Below are 14,465 nucleotides of genomic sequence, written 5' to 3' on the forward strand. Positions count from 1 at the left end.
TGTCGAGGAACCAACTAGCGAGCAGGCCATTCTAGATTGGGTATTGAGCAATGAGGAAGGGTTAGTTAGCAATCTTGTCGTGCGAGACCCCTTGAGTAAGAGTGACCATAATATGGTGGAATTCTTCATTAAGATGGAGACTGATATAGTTAATTCAGAAACAAAGGATCTGAACTTAAAGAAGGGTAACTTTGAAGGTATGAGACGTGAATTAGCTAAGATAGACTGGCAAATGATACTTCAAGGGTTGACGGTGGATATGCAATGGCAAGCATTTAAAGATTGCATGGATGAACTACAACAATTGTTCATCCCAGTTTGGCAAAAGAATAAACCAGGGAAGGTAGTGCACCCGTGGCAGACAAGGGAAATTAGGGATAGTATCAAGTCCAAAGAAGAAACATATAAATTAGCAAAAAAAAAAGCGGCACACCTGAGGACTGGGAGAAATTCAGAGACCAGCAGAGGAGGACAAAGGGCTTAATTAGGAAAGGGAAAAAAGATTATGAGAGAAAGCTGGCAGGGAACATAAAAACTGACTGTAAAAGCTTTTATAGATACGTGAAAAGAAAAAGATTGGTCAAGACAAATGTAGGTCCTTTACAGTCAGAAACAAGTGAATTGATCATAGGGAACAAAGACATGGCAGACCAATTGAATAACTACTTTGGTTCTGTCTTCACTAAGGAGGACATAAATAATCTTCCGGAAATAGTAAGGGACTGAGGGTCTAGTGAGATGGAGGAAATGAGGGAAATACATGTTAGTAGGGAAGTGGTGTTAGGTAAATTGAAGGGATTAAAGGCAGATAAATCCCCAGGGCCAGATGGTCTGCATCCCAGAGTGCTTAAGGAAATAGCCCAAGAAATAGTGGATGCATTAGTGATAATTTTACAAAACTCCTTAGATTCTGGATTAGTTCCTGAGGATTGGAGGTTGGCTAATGTAACCCCACTTTTTAAAAAAGGAGGGAGAGAGAAACAGGGGGGGAAGAGAGAAACAGGGGAATTATAGACCGGTTAGTCTGACATCGGTGGTGGGGAAAATGCTAGAGTCGGTTATCAAAATTGTGATAACAGCACATTTGGAAAGAGGTGAAATCATTGGACAAAGTCAGCATGGATTTGTGAAAGGAAAATCATGTCTGATGAATCTTATAGAATTTTTTGAAGATGCAACTAGTAGAGTGGATAGGGGAGAGCCAGTGGATGTGGTATATTTAGATTTTCAAAAGGCTTTTGACAAGGTCCCACACAGGAGATTAGTGTGCAAACTTAAAGCACACGGTATTGGGGGTATGGTATTGATGTGGATAGAGAATTGGTTGGCAGACAGGAAGCAAAGAGTGGGAGTAAACAGGACCTTTTCAGAATGGCAGGCAGTAACTAGTGGGGTACCGCAAGGCTCAGTTCTGGGACCCCAGTTGTCTACAATATATATTAATGATTTAGACGAGGGAATTAAATGCAGCATCTCCAAGTTTGCGGATGACACGAAGCTGGGCAGCGATGTTAGCTGTGAGGAGGATGCCAAGAGGATGCAGGGTGACTTGGATAGGTTAGGTGAGTGGGCAAATTCATGGCAGATGCAAATTAATGTGGATAAATGTGAGGTTATCCACTTTGGTTGCAAGAACAGGGAAACAGATTATTATCTGAACGGTGGCCGATTAGGAAAAGGGGAGATGCAACGAGGCCTGGGTGTCATTGTACACCAGTCATTGAAGTTGGGTATGCAGGTATAGCAGGCGGTGAAAAAGGCAAATGGTATGTTGGCATTCATAGCAAAAGGATTTGAGTACAGGAGCAGGGAGGTTCTACTGCAGTTGTACAAGGCCTTGGTGAGACCGCACCTAGAATATTGTGTGCAGTTTTGATCCCCTAATCTGAGGAAAGACATTCTTGCCATAGAGGGAGTACAGAGAAGGTTCACCAGATTGATTCCTGGGATGGCAGGACTTTTATATGAAGAAAGACTGGATCGACTAGGCTTATACTCACTGGAATTTAGAAGATCGAGGGGGGATCTTACTGAAACGTACAAAATTCTAAAGGGATCTGACAGGCTAGATGCAGGAAGATTGTTTCTGATATTGGGGAAGTCCAGAACGAGGGGTCACAGTTTAAGGATAATGGGGAAGCCTTTTAGGACCGAGATGAGGAGAAACTTCTTCACACAGAGAGTGGTGAATCTGTGGAATTCGCTGCCACAGGAAACAGTTGAGGCCGGTTCATTGGCTATATTTAAGAGGAAGTTAGATATGGCCCTTGTGGCTAGAGGGATCAGGGGGTATGGAGAGAAAGCAGGTACAGGGTTCTGAGTTGGATGATCAGCCATGATCATACTGAATGGCGGTGCAGGCTCGAAGGGCCGAATGGCCTACTCCTGCACCTATTTTCTATGTTTCTTCAAACAAATATTTAAAAAAGAATGCCAATTTAAATCTATTTATATTATCTCATCTATCAAGATATCCAAGCTTCTAACCACAATCAAGCAGCAAATGAAAATCTCATCCATTCTTTTATTATCTCCATTTGGGATTGTTTCAATGAAGTCCACACTGGTTCTCAAAGATCACTCCTTGTAGCACTTTATTTAAGATGCATTAAATCTCAATTATCCAATACCCTCCCCTCCCCAACCATCCATCCTGATGGAGTTGTAGCCCCCCGCAGCCAGTCAAAAATAGAAATCGTTATCCTTGCAAACTTCCTCTACAATAACCCCAGATCCTCCTGACCTTACTATATAGAGTGACCACAGGAGCATGGCAGCGTGGCAGTTAGCATAACCATTGTGGTTCAATTCCTGCTGCTGTCTGTAAGGAGTTTGTACATTCTCCCCGTGACTGTGTGGACTTCCTCCATATGCTCCAGTTTCCTCCCACATTCCAAAGCAGGTAAGCTGTGGGAAGCATGGTGACACTTGTGGGCTACCTCCAGCACACTCTTAGACTGTGTTGATCATTAAACGAAACAATAGATTTCAGGTATGTTTCAAAGTAGGTGACAAAGCTAATCTCATCTGCACCAACTATTCTGCCTCAAGATCCATGTCGCCATTGGGTACCAGAACACATTATTAATATTGCCTAAAATCAAATGTTTCATCGGCACATTTATTGTGGAAGTAGGCATTTGTTGATCATCTTTAGAATTGTACAAACTAGATGCAATTTCAAAAGTTCAAAAGAATGTACAAAAACTCAAATTTCATGTTTTCTATTGTACCCTTCAAAATTAATCCCCCACTCCCTTTCTCTGCCTAGGATACACCCAAAGTGCTCCCTGAACGTGCATCTCTCCTCATTCCTCCTAATACACTAGTGTGAAGTATCATATAGAATATTGTATTTGGCAATTCAAATTGGATGTGAATGTGTCACAAACAAGTAGTGGCATGTTATATAAGAATCCCAGTTTAAACACAAGGACATGGTCTACCATTGTAAAATATGGTGTCAGATGGAAGATATCGATATTACAAAAAAGAATATATATTTCAGTACAATCTACAATAAGGTTGAAGAAAGAATGATAAGAAAAATAGAAAATAAGAAAGTGAAACCATTCAATATTACTAATAGAGTTCATTAAAAATATTCCTTTTTTCAAAAACATTAGTTTTGAGGAGCTAGAACCCAATATTCCTGTCCAATCAAGTAAGCTTTACCTTGGTCAGTGCGATGAAAGACAGCACGGCTACAGCTGTAAACATTATAGTTGGAATCAGCATCACAATTGCTGAGCCAACATTTGTCCCAAAGAAGGAAATAGCTGCTATCCAGCCACTGCCAGGAAAACAAAACAAAACATTAGTTTTCAGTAATGGACTGATTATTTTTAATAACAGTACCCCAAGCAAAGATAAATACACTCAGTGGCCATTAGGTACACTGGCTCATTAATACAAATATCTAATCAGTCAATCATATGGTAGCAACTCAATGTAAAAAAGCATGCAGGCATGATCAAGGAGGTTCAGTTGATGTTCAGACCAAACATCAAGTGTAGGAAAAAATGTGGTCCAAGTGATTTTGACCATGAATGATTGTTGGTTCCGGACAGGATGGTTTGAGTATTTTTTTAAAAAATGCTGATTTTCCTGGGATTTTTATATGAACAGTCTCTATAGTTTACAGGGAATGGTGTAAAAAAATAAAACATCCAGTAAATTGGCTGTTCTGTGGGTGAAAACACCTTGTTAATGAGAGGAGAATGGCCAGACTGGTTCAAACTGACAGGAAATTAAATAACCACACACTGGTGTGTAGATCATCTCTGATTACACATGTTGAACCTTGAAGTGGATAGGCTACAGCAGCGGAAGACAATGAACATACTCAGTGGCCACTTTATTAGGTACGGTATATACCTAAAGAACCACTGAATGATTAATTTCACCAGTTCTCTTGCCAAACTGACCTCTTCTATAATGTATCAGGTTTCAAGCTTTGGTGATACATTTCTTGTATTAATGGTGAATGATATGGGATAGTAGATTGTATCCAGGAGAGACTAAGAAACCATCTGAGCACTCTCTGAATTCCACTTTCGGCATTTCAAGTTGGAAGCATTAGTCCAGACTAAATCTGCCGTAGATTATCCAGGTTATCTCTGGAATCTTAAAGCTCACAATCTGGTTCACATTTTTGAGAACAGAATATTCCCACAAACATTTGGTGCAAAATAAACCACGGCTTAAAAGATTCCATCCTTGTGGTAGCAATGGTAGTTTTTACTTCCCCCTCTGTACTGAGAGCTACAGACTACATTTCAGTGGAATATGCAAGTATGGGCCATGTTAGTCACTCCCTCATTCAGCTGAGTGAGGCAGAATTGGCCTCAATACAAACAAGACCAATGACATGTAAATCGAAATTGCTATCAAAGTAGAAGCTACAGCTTTTAATGTTGAATACAATAAAAACCTTTAAAAAAGAACCACCCCACAGAATCAAAAACATTAATTTTTTATCATTCCTATATAGAAAGTAGTGTAAACTGGAAAATTCTTCCTGCAGAGAAAATAAAACAATACTCAAGAATGTTAATAATGAACAGGTGCACATTATAACAGATACAATACACTTCATGGAACACAGGCTTTAGAGCTTTTGCAATGATTAACAGTAATATGATTTAATTCACAACATGCAAATTTGGTAAGCAGAAACAGCTGCAATAATAAAAGTTATGTCATTTATTTGCTGCTAGCAATATTCTCTAATGTTAAACTACGCCTTGCATTTTTGACAAAAATCAGCTCACTTAATCTTCCTCTCAGATTGGAATATAGCCAAGGATTTATTTAGAACATCATTTTTATGAGGAATAAATTACACACTTTTTATGCAGTTTGGTTTCTTTTTTAAAAAAAATCTACCACATAATTTAAAAGGTGATGGATTTGTCATATTGATGAATCTCTTAAATACATCAGCAGCATCACCAGCGCTCAGCTGATAACACATTTGCCTTGGAGTCAGGTTTGTGGGCATCAGAAGCTTCAGCATCAACTTAGGGACCTTTGCACCATCACTGCTTCCATCTTACAAAGAAAATTCAAAATCTTATCTGCTCCCAAGTGATTATACTTTGAGGAACTGAATCAGATTTATTTTCACTGACTTAACTGTGAAATTTGTTTCATTACAGTACAAAATTACTAGAAATTACAAACATAAATAGTGCATAAAAAGAGAATAACAAGATAGTGCTCCTGGTTCACAGACCTCTCCGAAATCTGGTAGCAGAGGAGAAATTGATTCTGAATCATTGAGTGTGGGTCTTCAGACTCCCTGTTGATAATGTGTTATTAGAACTAATATTTATTTTTAAACCAACCTTTTTTAAAGAATCTATTATTATATTTTACTTTGGAATCTTGATTTTCAAAGATTGCCTGCAATGCTTTGTACATCAGAAAAAAAACTACATCTCAGTATGTACTTATTTGGCCATAAAGTACTTTGGGATATCTCAGAGGTCTTGAAAGGTGCTTTATAAATGCAAGTCATTCTTTAATATTTCTTTCACATTTGACCCATTTTCCATGCTCAAAAGGAATGGCTTTAAAAGCAGATGTTTGGCAGATCTCTATAGTAACTGTATGACAATTACTGGGCCATCAAAAATCTTTTTGATGTTTGCTGGCAGAAAAACAGAGTGGATTGAAGACCTATGCTTGCTTGGCAATTGTGTATACTCATTGGGGATATAAAAGGCACAAGATTTTATTGCACAGCTTTGCAGATCACCAATATTAATGCACAGTTAACAAATCAAACAATGTTTTCGTCACACTGTCAAAAAATAAAGTTAAAAATCTATTTTCACAAGTTGGAATACAGTTTTTTGCTAAATCAAGCATAACACGAATTACAGATGCCCTACAAAGATTTTTTTTTCCCCTAAAAATCTGCAGAGTATACTTTAAAACTCAGATTCTGAAGTTTTCCAATTATACTTTGAGGGTGTATAATCAAAAGGAATCCAAAAACTCATTTGTCTCAGCTGATTTGCACCACCATCAGTTCCACGTTGGCTAGGTTAGAAATGAGATGTGTTACGTGCAAATTGAACCCACCAGGAATTTATGATTCTAATTTTCTTCTGCCTCCTCACCACACACCGTGTTAATGGGTCAAATAAATTTGAGATATTACCCCTATCTTACTGTGATGGAGGAAAAATTAAGGCACAATGGGAAAGGGAGCTGTGCCTCATTGGCTACAATATCAGAAGCCAGCATTCTCTCCTGTCAACCTCCTGTGTTTTAAACTGGAGTTCTAATCAATGTACAATTAACAAAGGTACCTTCAATCACTATTTCCCAACTTTCAAGGAAGCATCTCAAAACTGATGCAAGACTCAGTGTATGCTTTATTACTGTGCAAATAATGACACGCATGATTTTGCTATCAAGAAAACCATATTCACGTTAGACAAGCCTTTAAATTATATCAATGGTGCTCTCCAAAACTCCTCCTAGATCTTCCTAAATATGGTTTCTGATAGAGAACTTTGATACTCAAGGGACCACTATATAAAATATTGGAAATAAGGTGAATGATTCCATAGTTACAATCATATAATACATGATACACATCAAATGATCATCCCATTAACCAGGAGTTTCACATATCAGAACTTCTGACGTCTCACTCATTAATGCTATTTTGCTGCTTGGAGGTTATTTTCCAATAATATGCTTGGCAATTGCTTGGAAGAAACTGGAAAGAATTACAATTCTGATGTATACATGTTTGTTCCCACTCTTTTTAAATGAACTTAAATGCACATCTATGCATCTTGATACACTACATTAATTCAATCCTGTTAATATAAATACACTAAACTCTAAAAGAATCCAGGTTCCATTCATAAGTTATGATACCTTTTAGAGTTTCTTATTAATATAAATTAAACTTACTGCAGTCTGCACATTATTTAATTCCTTCAGAAAGCAGTACAAATCAAACAGGTTAAATTAACTTGCATTGTATATTAATATTTAAATGCATTTAATTATTAAAATGCTGTTCATACAACTGAATTTCAGTGGGTTAAATATACAGCTGTCATTAGATCCAAGATATTAAATTTAGAGTCAAATACTTTAACAAAATGCTCATTGTTAATGAATTTGAAATGTTATGCTCATGGGACTTCTCATCTTTTTTTAAAAACCTAGACTCTTGTAGAAATTCGCAATAACTGCAGCTTATGCATCATTCAAACGCCAAAAGGCAGAAAGCTAAAAATCCAACACTTTGTAGTATACAATAATATAAAATGCTGGAAAAATTCAGCAGGCCAAGCAGCATCTGGGAAAGTAAATGTCCATATTTCTCTCCAGAGATGTTTCTAGCTTGCTGAGTTTAGTCCAGATTTCCAGCATTTACAGACTTTTCTCCTTTATTGCTGAATATGAAGATTGAACAGTGATAACTCTTCATACATTATACTTTATTCTTCCCACATTGACAAAAAGATAGCAGTGGCAACAGGCATCAAAAGCCTCTGGGACAGTACTCTTAGCAAACTGCAAATCAGCAGAAACTACCAAAAAAAATTCTCAAAATAGATCATTGCTGGTTCATCAGCTCCCAGAGGATGCAGTTTGGCATTTTACCACCAGTTTATTTACAATTTAATGAAAGCAGAACAGTAGATGTGGTTTATATGGGCTTTCAGTCTTTTCACAAGGTGCAATATTGTAGGCTGTTCTGAAAGATTAAAGCACAAGAGATCTGAAGCATGATGGATCCAAAACTGACTTGGTGCTGGGAGGTAGAAGATAATGGTCAAAATGTGTTTTCCTGACTAGAAACGTGTAACAAGTGGTGCACTGCAGGGATCAGTGTTGCAGCCTTTGTCGTTTGTAATATTTGACCTGGTTGGTATACTCAGTAAGTTTTTAAGACAACACAAAAAGATTGATGGTAGTTGTGGGACATAAATTAGCTGGAAAGTTGGGCAAAGTGGTGACAGATGAAATTTAATCCTGACAAAACAGGAAGTAAAGAATTTTAGGATGTCAAATTCCGGTAGGGCATACCCGAGTACATTGCATGTATTTTAGTCGTGTTGATGTACAGCGAGGCCTCCGGGCGCAAATCCAAAGCTCTATGAATCTGATAGATGGGTAGTGATAAAGGCAGTTGGAATGCCTTCCTTCATAAGCCAAGGTGTTGAGTACGATATGGTTGGCATAAGCATTGCTGTAGAAATACTTCAAGAAATTAGTGAATTTAGTCAGAGCAAGGAACTAATCCCTTCAGCTCACTAAATCCAGATAGACCATCAAGCACACAGTTGCACATATCCCATTTTATTCTCCTCATATTCCCACTAACATTTCCCTAGATTCTACCAATCACTTCCACACTAGAGGCAACTTACAGCAGTCAATCAACCTACCAACTGGGTGCTCCAGTCTCTTATGTCCTCTGGTTTGCTGCAGATCACCAGAGCTGTGAAGCAGCAACTCTACTCCCTGAAATGTTGTCAGGAACTTTGGGAAAGTTCACCCTGAGCTCTCACCTGACTTCTACCTCTGCCTTTTCACTCTGAAAACACTGTTGGAAGTGGAACTTGCAAAGAGTGGGATCAAAAAGACAGATGTACAGTGGAGTTTGGAAACCAAAATCTTCTGTTACATAAAGTAAAATCCACTTGGAATAGCAACCTCAAAACATTTGCAGTGTATTAAAAGTTGGGTTTGACATCATAGTTATATGTCATTGGTTGCTTTTCTCTGAATAGACCCCTTTGATTGATCCCATTTAACACAATTTCAAGTGAATGGCAGCAATAACCAGTTTGTTACTGTTCCACATGCAATGAAAAAAGTAATCCTTACCAGACTCCCCAGCCAGGAATTCCTACTGCTTGAATAATGCTGATCACCAGCTGGGCCATGAATGTAAAAAAGAATGCCATAAAATTGAACGAACTATCTGACCTAAAAGTGCAAACAGATGACAGAGGACATTTTCAGACAATTAGCAATTACCAGTGTTAACAACCTTGCGATTAAAACATTCCATATACACCCACCATCCACATAAAATAGCTGCCTCAGAGGATTCACACAAAATTTTAAATTCCCATTTGAAATAAAATCAAAATCTCACAACACTTGTCACGAATGGCCAAAAACCGGAGCAAAAATACAGTTCAAAATTCAAACTGTACACAGTTAATGTTCACCTCAATGTTTGTTTTTAAAATATCCTACAGCAGAACTGGTTAAATAATAAATGCAAAATGCCAATTTAACTTTTATCACAAAAGGAGATTTACCAACTCTTTTTTCTGATAAAAGCAACGATTGTAAGAACAATACCCAATAGCCTTGCATCTCCAGTATTTTTTTAAATATGGTACTCCTTAGAGGTGAAACTGAGTTCAGGTTGATTTAGTGCAAATTTCCCTTTTCACGATTTTTTTTCAAATTAAGAGTGATCTAACATGGTTCTGAAATAAATTAAGGTGATCATTTTCAAAGCAGAACAAAAAAAAACACCAGCAACTAGCTCAGATGGAGTAGTTTGTTTTCCAGTTTGACTTTTGAAGGGAAAAAGGGTAATGGGGATGGGAGTATTGCAAAATCTATGATGACAATCCCCCAAACAGCAGAACTGATGAGAACTAAGTGAACTGTCTGGGATAGAAATATGACAGTGTTAGGGGAAAATAAGTAAAGAGCATGGTTTAAAACTAATGCACAGACACTCTTCTTGTGAGGAGAAAAATGGTTTTAGACATCTTAAATATTGATTCTATTTGTTTTGTTTGCAATGAACGTCTGCATTGAGATGAGGACATCTGGTATTTTTTGGCAATGGAGTTAGTGTGCCATCAGCATCAATTCTGGCAAACAAACTGCACCTCCAAAACACAATTTCCAACAAAGAAATAATCCTACTGCATGACCCAAGATAAGAAAAATGTGTTTCAATTATGGTAGAATTGTATGTCCTCGGCCAAACAAAAATGGAAATGGAAACATGAAGCAGTAAGTCTAGACATGCATTTGAAGCCCCAAAGTCATGGCAGTTTCAATAATTAGTACAGTGAAAACTAATTTAGTCAAGCAAGTAATATGGTTATTTTCCACTGGCTCCGTTCATTCCATGTGGGTAACATTCAAAATACCAGTCTGTTTCATACCCAAATTAAGTAGTTAACTATTTCTGTTTCTATATTAAGTCATGGACAATTACATGCAGATCCAAGTGCAAAGTCTCAGTTAGCAATTTTGAATACTGGAAATTTATGCTGCAGTTCACTAATCTTGTGATCTTCAAATTGCCCAGATGCTTCCCAGGGAGAACATCACTGCAAACTCCTGAAGAGAGGTCATCTCTTATTTGCGATGATGTTAATCTACATAACTATTGGTTTTTACAGCACTGAGGGCAGTTATTTCCGCATTGCGTTGCACCAAAAGAGCAAGCTATACAGTCTCAACACATACAAAATACTGCAGGAACTCAGTAGATTAGGCATTATCTATGGAAATGAATAAACACTTGACGTTTTGGACAGAAACCCTTCTTCAGGACTGGAAAGAACAGGGGAAGACCAGTCTGTTCACCTATACTTTTCTAATCTTTCTTTAAAAATTGATCCACACTTAAACATGAAATTACAGATTTGATTTGAGTACCAATTCTGGCAAAGCATTTCATACCCTTGCATGTCTTGTACATACAAAATACTCCAATTTATCCTTTCTACTCTTCAAGGAAAACTCACCAGTTAGTGGCAAGTCTTGCTCTTACTAAATCTCCTCAAAAGCCTTCAACTAAAGCATTCTGAAAACTGGTTTGTTGAAAATGAATATGGTTCTGTTTTAACCCAAGGGTACCTATTTTCAGGATTCATTATACTAAAGCAGTGAACAACCTGATGTAATCCTTGGATGCAATTTGGACAAGCAATGGAAACATATGCAATTATTATAAAATTTTAAAAAACTGGAAAACCAAACTACTAGTTAAAAAGGACAAAAATTTAACTTTACTTGAGCATAATCAGAAACTTGAAATAGTAGAACATCCAAATGAAAAGCATTTATTTTTGATATTCTTCCAAATGGAGATGTAACAGTCTAGTCCAAAAAGGCCAAATAATTTATGATTTGATGATAAAATGTTTGAACCTTCTCACCCATGTGAAGGGAGCCGAGGAAATTGAATGATGTTTGAATACTTACTTGAAGGCCTTGTAGATTGGTCTAAACCAGCAAACATAGGAGCATGGTGTGAACATTATCAGCCAGAGAAAGGCCAGTCCAAAGTTGACAGCTCCTCCTCCTCCAATCAACCAAGCTAGGCAGCCAATCAGATTCACTGCAAGTGTGATGCTGTTCACTGCAATAAAGCATCAAGTAGCACACAACAGCCATGAGTCACATGCCGCAGGCAATACTAACATGGAGGTCAGCATTTCCATGGGTATTAGAGTGGGTCAGTTATCAAGAGGCATGACCAAATCCCAAGAACTCAATTTATGCAAAACAGGAATGCTCTGACACTAGTCCATGATTGTACATGTAACTGCAACCTGATCTCCACATATCTAAGGGTGTCATGGTAGTACTGTGGTTAGCCTAATGCTATTTTAGCACCAGTGAACTAGGTTTAAGCCCACGGCTGTCTGTAAGGTGTTTATACATTATCCCTGTGATCACTTGGGTTTCTTCCGTGTGCTCTGGTTTCCTCCCATGTTCCAAAGACGTGCAGGTCAGTAGGTTTATTGGTCACACATGTAATTGAGTGACATAGGCTCGTTGGGCCAGAAGCTCATGTTACCGTGCTGCCTCTCCAAAATGAAACAAGATATCTACATATGGCGACATGTTGAGCACAACATTTACTGCATTTACCAACTCAAGGACCTATGACCTCCATAACTGTACCCATTGCTGACACTATGCCAACGAAACAAGCCCCTCTACCTCTTCCATAAAAGTAACAACCCCTTTCACACACTGCAGTCTCACTACTGCATCTCTATGAGAGACAAAGTGCCATTTGACATATGCAAACAGGAGTATCAGGATATTACAGTTTATCAACCAGAACATCAGCTGATCATGACATGATGGCTTTAAAAAAAAAATCACACAATGGAGTTAACCTGGAGAGTGGCACTTTGATTATTTGAAGGTTTCTCCATATGAAAACTAAGATCATAGAACAATTCTTTAACTTGACTTTGGGCTTTATCACAGTAAGGAAAAGTGTGATGACCATGGAAACAGCAATATGATTGTAACATGGGAACCTACAAGTGGACCAATCAGATCATCCTACAACTTTCTGCATGATTATGGTACACTGCTCAATTCTTCCGACGTAACAACAATATATTCATAGAAACAATGTACCAAATGGCTACAAGCATTATAATTGATATTAAATCAGTGGAACGCTGTCTCCAACAGTAACTAGGAAGTCAATGACGCAAGATAGGAAATAGCCCAGACACACAGAAGGATCCCCAGGATAAAGCCATTTTGTGGTTTGAACACTAGAAATTATGTCAGCCTTACAATACAATAGGGCAAAGAGTCCAGATGATCAGTGCCAGAGTTTATGGTCCCCAGAAATGTTGTTCAAGTGTAATATGTTCCTTAAAATGTAGATGGAAAGTTTGACAGCTTCTTATTGTTTGACTTATTAGTTGCTACAGCCGTCGTACAACATTTCCTTATTAATACCTACTTCAAGTGAAACGATATTACAGATCCTAGAGGAGTGATACCAAGGGCAGTGCCAGTGTTAAAAGCTATAAAGTTTGCTCCCTAGATAATTAGCTTTACATTAAAAGAGTTGTGTACACACTATAGCATTATATCAGAGAAGAGTTCTGGTGCAGAAAACAAAGACCCTTAAAGAGGTGAAAGACCTCTGGAACCAAGGGACACATCCTGAAAATGAGAGTCATGAGGCCAGCCCTGCCAGAATAGCATGAACAGTATGGGTGAAAGGCCTTTCTATGATGTAAACTTCTACGATTCTATCACCAAATCAAGAGAGGCAAACATAGACATAAATGAGGAGCCAAGTCTATCTGAATTTAAAATTACTGAATGTAGCTTACATATTCAGGATGTGGTTTCCCTGATGGAAGCTAGGCTACACTCCTACAATAGTGTGGAGAAATTATTTCCTTTTTCTCAGTGAATGGAAGAGTGGAACTATGCCATTTTATTTAGGAATATCATTTTAACACAGATTACCTGGTACAGGTTGTGAAGATAGTATGGTAGAGTGCCCTCTACTGGTCTATCACCATAATTGTTGTTTTCCCTGACTGCAGTTTGGCATTAAATTCTGGTGTGCATAAATGCAAGAGGTGAAGAGAGCTTTTGGCATATTGGTCTCCATAAATCAAACTAATGAGTACAGGAGCTGGGATATTATGCTGATGTTGTACAAAATGTTAGTGAGGCCTAATTTGGACTATTTTGTGCAGTTTTGGCAGATATCAGTAAGATTAAAAGAGTACAGAGAACATTTACAAGGCTGTTGACTGGACTCGAGGACCTTGAGTTAAATGGAAAGGCTGAATAGATCTGAATAGGTTAGGACTTTATTCCCTGGAATGTAGAAGAATGAGGGGAGATTTTATATATATAGGCCCACATCATACACACATAACGATTGAATGATCGATAGGGTAGTTGAAAGTAGCTTTTTCCACTGAGCAACACTCACAAATGCTAGAAGATCTCAGCAGGTCAGGCAGTATCTATGGAAATGAATAAACAGCTGATGTTTCAGCCCAAGACTCTTCCAGCGAGATTGGGTGAGACTAGAACTAGAGGTAATGGGTTAAGTGTGAAAGGTGAAATATTTAAGGGGAATATGAAAGAAAAGTTCTTCACTCAAAGGATGGCGAGTGTGTGGAATTAACCCAGCAGAAGTGGTGGGTTCGATTTCA

At 38.0% G+C, this 14,465-nt stretch overlaps 1 protein-coding gene across 2 annotated transcripts in view; it reads right to left on the reverse strand.

Annotated features, from left to right (window-relative positions):
- LOC140714176 (secretory carrier-associated membrane protein 5) overlaps positions 1-14,465 on the reverse strand; it is a 366,120-nt gene that overhangs the window by 11,234 nt on the left and 340,421 nt on the right. For both annotated transcript variants that reach the window (XM_073025052.1, XM_073025051.1), the window contains exons 4-6: positions 11,731-11,887; positions 9,370-9,471; positions 3,676-3,793 (exon numbers count right to left, since the gene is read on the reverse strand). In XM_073025052.1, the coding sequence (XP_072881153.1) occupies positions 3,676-3,793; positions 9,370-9,471; positions 11,731-11,887 (377 nt within the window). The remainder of the gene's footprint in view (positions 1-3,675; positions 3,794-9,369; positions 9,472-11,730; positions 11,888-14,465) is intronic.

This window comes from Hemitrygon akajei, chromosome 21 (assembly GCF_048418815.1).
Source record: "Hemitrygon akajei chromosome 21, sHemAka1.3, whole genome shotgun sequence".
Classification (NCBI taxonomy): Eukaryota; Metazoa; Chordata; class Chondrichthyes; order Myliobatiformes; family Dasyatidae; genus Hemitrygon; species Hemitrygon akajei.